The sequence below is a fragment of the Sitophilus oryzae genome, unplaced genomic scaffold (genome assembly GCF_002938485.1).
Source record: "Sitophilus oryzae breed Bouriz unplaced genomic scaffold, Soryzae_2.0 scaffold_1528_pilon_pilon, whole genome shotgun sequence".
NCBI lineage: Eukaryota > Metazoa > Arthropoda > Insecta > Coleoptera > Curculionidae > Sitophilus > Sitophilus oryzae.
The window spans coordinates 71,944-83,397 of NW_022146201.1; the positions used below are offsets into that span (position 1 = coordinate 71,944).

Sequence of the window (11,454 nt, forward strand, 5' to 3'; positions counted from 1 at the left end):
CTCAATTGTACTTCGTTCAGTTGCATCATTGCTCTCTAATTTATGTCATATACTAACATACCAAACCTGTTTTTTATCTGAAAAATAAAAAGTTATAGGGGTGAGCCACTTTTTGGGGTGCGCCCTGAGCAAAAATAAATCAAATATTTGCATACTTTATATTAAAGGTGCATGTAATGAACGTCCAACCAAATTTCTTTTGAATTTAAAATTCATACAAAGCAAAATTTAAACAAAATTATTAAAAAAATAGAAATAAATATAAAATTTAAAAAAAAAAATATACTATCTGTAGAGAATATTGTGGTTTCTGTGTCTACACAACCTTTAGAAACATAAATAAAAAAAATGTAATTACATTTTATTGGGGATGAAGTTATAAATAATTCTATTCTAAGACTTCTCTACTTCACCGGGCACCTTTGATGAAACAGATATAGTCTATAAAATGAATAACTTTGAATTTGGACCGTTATTTTTTACCAACATGGCAAATATAAAATCCCTCTGTTAAAAAAGTTACTGATATTCTTTAAATTGATTGCCTGAACGAATCAGATAGGTAACTCTTTTTTACTTTCGTGGGAAATAGAAAAAGGAAAATAATAAAACAAGTAGTTCTTCCTCTTCTTGCGAAAATCCTTTGAAAGATTCCATAATTCAAAGTAAAATATCATCAAAGCTTTTGATATTTCTAAATATCAGACCAATACCGTCTCTAGTAGAACAGCCTAGGAGCGAGATTTATGACGGCACGCTAGTTCAGATATTATGGCTTGATAAATATGTTGTACAGAATACATGGAAAACATTTATTCCTCGTATTTTTTGTTTGTATTTTTAAAAATGATATAGTTTACATGAATATACATAATATACAGTTAATAAATACAATATATACCTATTTATAAAGATAAATACTTTGGCAAAATAAACTATGAACCATACAAATGCAGCAAATGTTTTTACAATATACAAATAATGAATAGATTTAATATTAAGATAGTGATAAGATGTAAAATATATTTTAAATTTAGGGGTTTGAAAATCGATCTTATTTTTACAAAAAATATTCAATATTCACTAACTTAATGATGTATTTGTTATTAATGTTCTGAAAAATTATGTTGCAAATAATACAATATCCATAGAAAAAAAGGGGGCGTCCGGCGATGGCTATGAAATAAAGATCGCTGTCATTTATAAAATTGTTTACAAAGTTTTTGCTTTTCTTGGGATTTAGGTTCGGGAGAAACGCTGATCAAGTTTACATTTGGTTTTTCATTATTTTTATTTGGTTAAAAAAACGTTTCCGCTAACATTATAGCCTTCATCAGTGTTGTGTCATATGAAAAAAATTGTGTATACAAAAAGTTAAAATTTAAAAAAAAATTACATATAAAATATTCACCCCACACACAACATAATGTTTACTGCAATTAATAAACTAATATAAACTTATTAAAAAATGACCACATATTTTTTAAAATTAGTATTCTTAACAAAACTATCTACACTTTGACTATGGAATATGATTTCAGCCATACTGTAAAACATTTGCGGCATTTGCCTGTGGTTCATAGTTTGTTGCCAATTATTACTATAAATAGGTATATATATTGTATTCATTAACTGTAAGCTATATCATTTTAAAATACAAACTATATTACGAAAAATAATTATGTTTTGTTCTACTTAACATATTTACTAATCCGTAGTATCTAACTAGCGTGACGTCATAAATCTCGCTCCGAGGCTGTTCTATTAGAGACGGCATTGCGTCAGCATGGCCGCAAGTTGCTAACCTAATAAAATTATCACTAGAAAAGCCCGCGGGAACTGTCAAATTCAAAGTTATTCGTTTCACAGACTATATAAGAATTATTCGTTTCATTAATTCGTATGTACAAAAATTATACTTTGACTTCATTTGTAGAAAAATATATTTTTTATTATAAATTGATATTCAGTAGAATTATTTTTTTTTGGTTGGCGTATTAAAATGTTGGTGCAACTAAAATAAATTAACAACGATCTGCATCCTAAGGTACCCATTTGCTGGATAATACCGAGGCGTCGTCATTGTCTGGTATTACGTGTTCTCCACACAGGTACACAACCTGTTTTAAAAATAAAACAAAATTATTTAGTTTTAAGTTACTATATTACCTGATAAGTGTTACAAAACAGGAAGAACATCCAACTATCTAAGTCTTTAAATGTAAAACAAACAGCAAAAAGAAAAAATAGTGTACAATGGAAATATATCCTAACAAATGAAAATACCCTAGAATACAGGGAAAAAACTATTAATGTGTCATATTGTCATTAAATAGAAGCAAAGGCGTGTAATATAAACATGCAAATATGGGGGAGATTTATAGCTACTTATATTTATTTTCTGGTTTATATTTTAATAATTATTTTATAAAGGTACTATTTTATTATTTTCTTTTATTTCTTAATTAAACAAGAGAAAATAAAAAATATGATCCGCCCCCTCAAATTAGTTAATATTATAAAAAAATATGTATTAGTAAGTTTTAAACAAACACAATTATTTATTTGTTACTAAATTCTCAGAGCGAACTTTATTTGTATTTCCGTTTAAAAATATCAAGAGTACGTTCAGTATAGAGTTACGAAATTATATAAAAAAAATAATTTTGAAACAAGAAAAATTTGAAAATGTGTAAATATTGGCTACCATTTTTTATAAGAAGACCCTGTAAATAGGTATAATAAAATATCAATCGTAACAAAAATCAACTGAAAATAAAAGAATACTGGTGACTAGAAAGCAGTAATAATGTTTAAATGTAATATACGATTAGACCAAATACAATAAGAAAATAATTATAAAATTATTCATACGATTTAATAAAGTTAAATTATATTTTCACAGAAATTCAGCAATTTCTATGAGTATACTAGTTAGTCTATGGAGTATACCCTGTAATAATTTGAAGATTGATAACGGGAAATATCTCTTAGCCAAACAAAAATGTCAGAATTTTTTTTTTCTAAATTATACCTGGTCTATCTATACTTCATCTACTGATACTTTGTATTTGGTATATTTTTCATTTTAGTAACGGTATCTATCATAACTATCGCTAGTACCTGGTGCGCAAGGGTTGTACTCGCAAGGGTTTCTTCTGCGGCAGTCTTCACCGTTTCCTTCGTATCCTGCGGGACATGGACCACATCGATAGCCATCAGCAGTGTCTCTACATTCTACGCCGTCGAAACATGGGTGGTCTGAGCATCTCCTGCCTGGTCTACACTCGTATCCTAAACAAAAATGTATATAGAAATTGGTTTGGTATTATATTATTTCTTTTTTTGGTATTATACCAATCTTCAATCGAGGATAGTAGTAAAATAATTATTTTCATGATCATCATCAATATACTCCAGCAAATAAAGCTGGTGTCATGAGATAAGTACTCAACAAATAATCTGTTCTTTAGGCTATATAAATTTCTTACACAATGCGTTTCTTAAAATAGCGTAATCCTCATATAATGGACTCGACGCCGACGCACAGTGGGCAAAAATCCAAAAGTATGTTGCAAAAATTCTTTTTTTGTACGATTTCATTCAAATTTGGTAAAAACATTCTATGCTAGTAGCCCGTGAACCCAGTTAGTTTTAGCTGACTTGAGAGTGGTTGAGGGTGGTGGGGGGATTCTTAAAATAGGAAAAATCATCTATTGACTAATACAGCTACCAAAAGGCAGTAGAATATTTTATATTTTCACTAAATTTTACGATTTTTAGCAGAGCCAAGATGAAACAGACCAATATTGAGCAATTATTACTCCTCCGGCATATGCAGAGTTTGTTTTTATATGTTTACATCCTCTGTGTCTTTTTTATTCAACGTTTTTCGAAAAATGTGTCTTGAATAAAAGTTTAATGGACTCGAATACATTTTTTCAAAACAGTCTAACTTTGCATATACAGGGTGCCTTAGAAATCATGTGCGTGACCCAACTTTCTTATTTCAAATTAGTACCCAATTTTTTTTTTTTTGTTTTAGAAATTTTTTATTTTCTCCTAAAAATCTAACTACTTTTATGTAGCATAGCCTACCATTGTTTATATATTCTTCTATACCTAATTAGAAATAAGAAAGTTGAACCATGCCCAGACTTTTTGAAGCACTTTGTATATGCAAAATCATTTAACAAATTTATTCAAAACCACTTTCATTTCGTTTTCGGAAACGATGAAATAAAAAGATAAAGGGGGTGTCATTGTATAAAAGAAAACCCTGGGTATCAATCTATTCAAGATTGTTTGTCATTTCAATAAGTTTGGTCTCTAATAATACCAGGCAATATGTGAACAATATTTTATTATTATATTTTAAATAAGTAACCATATCCTGAGAATTAAACAATGACGATTAACAGAACTTATGCCTATTAAAAATATCTAAATTTTTATTTTACCATTTACTATTTACTGATATTTTGTTTCATAACAGCTGGAAGCAATGGTCACAAAGTGCACATTTTTTAAATCTGAAAGAAAAATCCACTTCATTTAATTTAAAAAATTTTAATTGCTTTTTTTTTTTTTTTATTTATATAAATATCAATTCAAGTATTTGATATTTCTGACATACCTCTTCGGAAATCTTGAGAAAAAATACGTAATTTTATATTTCAAGTTCTTCACTAGCTACTATAACAATTAATTTATGAAATATCTCATAAAGGATCTTACTATACACATACGCATGGAGGCTTACGCTTCCAATAAATTTAATGTTGGGATTTTTTGCGATTTTTGACTTAACTTTTCTAAGACAGAATATATGCCGCTATCAAAAAAACCTTAAATGATTATGTTCTACTTTGACCCTTACACCTAGTTTTTTATCCAAAAATAAAATAAAAGATACTTTTTACTTACCTTGACATTAAATTTATCGCAACCGGGAATCTACGTAAAACACGTTTATGACAATTTACACAATAATTATTGACGAAAAGCAAATGCTAAGGTCGTCCGATCCAATTGTTATAATACTGTGTCACTGAATGCAACGCCTACTATTTAAAAATTGTGAAAAAAAGGCAGTTATTGGACACAAATTTCCATATGGGTTTTTGCGCAAAAAGTTCGTTTTACAACCCCTCGAAGGGCTCGAATATGTTTTTTGTTAGTTTTATGTGGTTTCCTCTTAACTAATATGTTTCTAATCTAATGTTATTGTCATAAATGCTAACTGTGGATGTTATTTTTTGCAACTTGGTTTGGACATATTGCCTACTGTGCGACGGGGCCATTATAGTTCATTATGGTTCCTTATAGCCGAGTATCTATATTATAATAGTTCTCATAGCCGAGTGTACCTAACCCAAATTAAATAAATACACAATTAAAAACCTGCATTTTAATGATAAGCAGGTAGGTACAAAGAAGTAAGAAAGTAATCTCGGTCTTTTAAACCCTCTCCTGTGGTCAAATAAAACATCCATCCAAACACACCTAAGGATTTACAAAGCAATCGTAGAGCCAATATTAATACGGTGCCGAATGCTGACAATTTACAGCAAAAGAAAGAAGGATCGTCGAGTCAGTGGAGATGGACTTTCTCAGAAGAGCATGTCGAATATCAAGGATGGAGCACGTTAGAAATGAGGAGATCAGGCAAAGAACAAGGCGATTATATACCAGCACCGACAACATCGAATCGAGACGGCTACTATGGTATGGGCACGTAAAAAGAATGAGAGGGGAAAGATGGCCAAAAAGGGCAATGGAGTATCGTCCCCAAAGCAGAAGGAAAAGAGGAAGACCTACAACTACGTGGTTAGATGGAGTAGACCAGTATATGAGAGACAGAGCTTTTAAACAGGAAGAATGGCAAAATCGAGCAATATGGAGGTCGAAATGCGGGATGCGGCAGAAGCATGTAGGACCCTCGCTTTATAAAAAAAGATAGGTACAAAACATACATACATACACTGTTGGGGCTTTGGTGTTACACAGTAGTAATAAAACACTAAATCACCACAATACATATACATATATTTTTCGGACCTTCTTAAAACAATTACTAAAAATACAAGAACTGTCTTGAAATCTAAACTATATTATGTCTTTACTTTAGATAGTCTGTATTTACTTTGCTATAAATATGGTAATCGTAAATCATACCGCATGTTCAAAATTATACGCCAAACTTTCTAAATATAAAATAATTTTTCTTCGTTTTGTTTTAAAAGAACACCCAGTATATTAGTAGGATTATTTTTTGAATAGATGGAGAATTAGGGAATGAACATTTTTTGTGTTTAGAATATTTCAAAATATTTAACGGTTTTGCAGATATTCGCGATTTAATTTCATATGGCATTTTCAACAGTAAATTTTTATCAAAGGCACTCAGTGATTTTTTTCTCTCGTATTTTACGATTGGGAGAGCTATATGAAATAATACTACTACATGTATCTGCGAAACTATTAAAACTTTTGAAATTTTTTATTTTTAGAAACTTTGGCGTAGAATTTTTAACACCCTGTATGCTTTACGATTACGATTTTTATAGCAAAGTAAGTATAGACCGTCTAAAGTAAATACCTAATATAGTTTTGATTTCAAGACATTTCCTGTATTTTTAATAATTTTTTTCAAAAAGGCAAAATATATTTTTTTTATTTGTTAATTATCTCTGAAACTATCGAAATACATTTACTCATATCTCAGGAATATGTAAAGTGATCTGAAAGGAAGCCGAAAATTCAATAATATACAGGGTGTTCCGTTTAAAAAAAATCATCAAGATCCACTCACACTTTTTTGAGCCACCATGTAGAAGTTAAAATATTTCGGCATTTGAAATGACCTCTGTGTGATATGCCTCTTTCATTCAAAGCAATTAGTTAGTAATTTCCAGGAATTTTGTGCCTAAACGGTTGACTTTAACGAAAATTTTCATAAAACCTTATTTATAGGATACAATTTTATTCTCTTTAATTTTGCTCTCCTCAAATTTTCGCGAAAAACGCATAGTTTTCGAGATATTCACAAAATACCGATTTTGGGCGCCATCTTGGCAAGATGGCGGCGCCGGCGGCAAGTCTAGGAATGTGCATTTTATGGATTTTAGTTAGGGATCCCAAAACCTATAAACCTGCAAAGTTGCAAAACTTCTGGACTTTTTTCCAAGCAGACCCCTTTTTTGATCCCCAATGACTGAACTAAATATGTAAAATTTAAAATATAAACTAATATTGTAGTCTGGGATTCAGTTGCCATTTTCTCAGATACTCAGGCAGCGCTAAAAATAGTTGATTTCATTGAGGCCAATCTCAACTAGTATATAATTGGCGCTTCTCTAAATGCATGGCAACAAAAACAGCTATAACAGGTGATTTACTATAATATGATGATAAATAATGATGATAAAATATGAATGATAAACTATAATTTAAGACGATTTGATAGACAAAGAGAGGAAAATTGTGAATACTACGAATACTAAGTCTACTAACGTTGAAAGCTCAATAAATATTTAGAGCTGATGAGATTAACAGGAAAAGCATATGCACATTTTGGCAATAAAAAAGCGCAGAAAATGTTTGTCAGTGCAATGGAAAACATGGTTGTAATGGAACAGGCCAATAGCAATTTCATGAAATCTAGCATCTAATCTAACATTGCAGCCAAAAACAAAGCAATTATAAAAATCTCATATAAGGCAGACTTTTTCTCTAATAGTTATGCTCAACAAAAATAAGTTTCAACTTTACCATCTCCTAGATATCCTGGTGGACACGATCCACACCTGGGTCCATCATTTGTATCATAGCAGTGCACACCAGGGAAGCACCTGGGAGGATTGTTGGCACATGTTGGTCGCTGAATTTCTGGTGGCCTCTGTTTACACAGTTCGCACTCCTCTATCAGTCTTCTCAGCTTGTCGAAAGCTTCAGCTTGACCTTGACATTTCTGAACTTCCAAATTAACCACTCTGATCAGCTGGTTGAGTGCGTCGATTAACCCAACTAACAGAAATAAATTTCATTTTTACATTAGCAGTTTCCCGCTAGATGAACTAAATTCACTTACCATCGTTGATGGTCGTAACCAAAGGTATGTCTCCTCTGTAATCAACGCTTGATGGACCGTAAGGTTGTTGAGATTGGTAACTGTGATCGTCTTTCAATAGATTTTGAGCTATATCCTTTTCAAAATCAACGTCGAAGTGTTTTTCTATGGAAAGGGGACACTCGTTTTTGCTTAGGATCGCTCTTAAGTCCCTATGGCCTTCGACCTCCATATAATTTTTCTTTTCGTGAAACTATAAGCAGAAAATGTTATATAATGATATAGTATAATATTTCTTTGATTCAGTATTGAACGTAAAAGAATTCCGGATTTCCATGGTCTTTATTTATTTTGATTAACAATGGTTTAATAATGGTTCAGGAAGCTAGTAGTTGAACAAGTTTTTACTTACCACTTCTAGGGCTGGTGTTCTCATACTAGTGTACATTTCTCTCATAGATCTAGGTGTCGCTACCATGCCATAAGACACACAGTCGAGGTACAAGTTTGCGTGAGCACCAGGTTGAGACTGGTTAACTGAGAGGATTAGAGATTTGATTATACGATCCTCATCTTTAAGAGAGTCCACTATGAAGGGCTGTTCTCTAACTCTGCTGTCTTCCAGAGTTTCAACAATAACTGCAATATGGAAAGAATTTAAATGTAAGTATGTGCAGACAGTTATTCCTACTAGGTACAAGTAATTATTGAAGAATAATTCCATAACAATTTTAGACATTTTTCTGTAATAGATGTTTACACAAATAAAAACGCTAAAAGGTTTTAAATATTGTGCCAGAAGCAAAAAAAAACGCAACGGAGAAATTTTTCGTCAATTTTAAAGTCTTATATTTCTGTTATGTTTCCCTATATTCGTGAATTTTTTAGCAAGCTGTACATAATTATGTCAACTTTAATTCGTAAACTAAGTTTTTTTATAAAGTTTGTTATTTGGCATATTATACAGGGTTAATCGAGAGGTTGTTTTTTTACCCTAATTTTAAAACACCCTGTGCAATAATTTCGTGTGTAAATTTTCCTAAAATATAATTTTACGGTCAGAACCGTGACTCCTGAGCATTTTATTTTTTCATTCATGTCAATACATGCTTTGGTTAATTTTTAAGAGCGAAATGAACTGATTACGATCAATTTGCAATTTTTTCAATTATTTATCATCATGTAATTTTTTAATATGACGAGATGGTTTTGGTGACTATTGTCATAACGTCATATTACGCTGCACTGGATACTGTATACTAAATTAAAAATAAACAATAAAATTATATAAGGATTCTTGCCACTTAACTGCTAATATAGAAATTTAATTCTACGCTGTGTTTGTCATAATGCGGATCAACCTGCTCTCACTACCGGTTTCGGAGCCCTACTCCATCATCAGGTGAGCTTGGGAGATCCACAAAATGATGACAACCACAGCGCAGAGATAGTTAATTCCGACTTGTCGGAAAGTATCGGTTAGATATTAAGTCCCGAACGCACCTGATGATGGAGTAGGGCTCCCAAGCTCACCTGATGATGGAGTAGGGCTCCGAAACCGGTAGTGAGAGCAGGTTGATCCGCATTATGACAAACACAGCGTAGAATTAAATTTCTATATTAGCAGTTAAGTGGCAAGAATCCTTATATAATTTTATTATATACCTCTACTGCAAGAAATTTGTTTTCTATTTTATAATTTGGCTTGCCTGAAAAAAAGCCTTTTACCATCCTTTTACTATCGATAGTTGCGCCTCGGTGGTACGAAAGTACTACCATTGCACGCAGACCGCTATCTCCCGTTCGGGACTTAATATCTAACCGATACTTTCCGACAAGTCGGAATTAACTATCTCTGCGCTGTGGTTGTCATTTTGTGGATCTCCCAAGCTCACCTGATGATGGAGTAGGGCTCCGAAACCGGTAGTAAGAGCAGGTTGATCCGCATTATGACAAACACAGCGTAGAATTAAATTTCTATATTAGCAGTTAAGTGGCAAGAATCCTTATATAATTTTATTATATACCTCTACTGCAAGAAATTTGTTTTCTATTTTAAAAATAAACGTTAAATACTAAAGATACAGTCCTGGTGTTAATAAACATTTATAACGATAACAGAAATAACGATATTATAGAAAAAAAATTGTAATAATCAAATATACAAACAGAAAAAAAATTGTAAAAAATAACCTAATACATTGTATTGTCTCCCTTGGCAGTTATAACTGCCTGTATACGTCCGTTCATACTGTCATTGAGGCTGCATCTACCATATTGCGACATGTTTTCTCATTCTTCTTTAAGGACAAAGCGAAGTTCATTTAATGAAGCTGGTAGCGCTTCGCGGCCTTTAACCCTCCTGCCAAGCATTTCCCAAACGTAGAACATGATGTACAGTTCATAGTGGTTTGTAGTTCACAATAATCTCCAAAGCCGCCTTGTCATATTGAAAAACAACTTCAAAAAGAAGTGATAATTGAAAAAATTGCAAATTGTTTGTGCCGAGTTCATTTCGTCCTTAAAAATTAACGAAGGCATGTATTGACATGATTCAAAAAACAAAATGCTCAGGAGACATGTTCTGACCGTAAAATTATATTTTAGGAAAATTTACACACGAAATTATTGCACAGGGTGTTTTAAAGTTAGGGTAAAAAACAACCCCTCGATTAACCCTGTATAATATGTCAAATACTAAAGTTTATAACAAACTGAGCTTACGAATTAAAGTTGTTATAATTATATACAGCTTGCTAAAAAATTCATGAAAATAGGGTTAAAAATAACAAAAAAATAACACTTTAAAATTGACCAAAATATCTCTCCGTTGCGTTTTTTCATCTGAGTGTATAATGAAGGTAATATATTACTTATATTATTACTTACTTTTTTTATTTTTCTTGTCTAGTAATAAAGAAAACTTATTTTCGGATCCTGGAAAATCTACTGTAAATAATGTATCGATGCCTCTGGAACGTCTTCTTGGTTTGATGTGTTTTAAGGAGACGACAAAATTGTCTTTCTTGATCACTTCTTCCAGTTCTTTTGAAATTCCTGGAACAAAATAAAAAACGTATAATAAATAAGCAATATCTAATCGTTAAAAATTGTGAAATACTATAATATAATAAATGAACTATAAAATAATATAACAAATGTTCCTTTTTAGGGTTCCGTACCCAAAGGGTAAAAACGGGAACCCTATTACTAAGACTTCGCTGTCCGTCCGTCCGTCCGTCCGTCCGTCTGTCACAAAGGTTTATCTTATGAACATATAGCTAGACAGTTGAAATTTTTACAAATAATGTATCTATGTTGCCGCTATAAGAACAAATAGTAAAATCAGAATTAAATAAATATTTATAAAAAAAATTGGTTAA

General features: G+C 31.5%; 1 protein-coding gene across 1 annotated transcript in view; it reads right to left on the bottom strand.

Moving 5' to 3' along the window:
* The window catches only part of LOC115878799 (cartilage oligomeric matrix protein-like), a gene marked incomplete at its 5' end in the record, with an annotated part of 19,369 nt that extends 8,241 nt beyond the window's left edge, over nt 1-11,128 (bottom strand). The window contains 5 exon segments of the mRNA XM_030895404.1: nt 3,092-3,294; nt 7,774-8,028; nt 8,093-8,324; nt 8,484-8,710; nt 10,961-11,128. Coding sequence (XP_030751264.1) covers nt 3,092-3,294; nt 7,774-8,028; nt 8,093-8,324; nt 8,484-8,710; nt 10,961-11,128 — 1,085 coding nt within the window.
* Nucleotides 11,129-11,454: the final 326 nt, after the last annotated feature.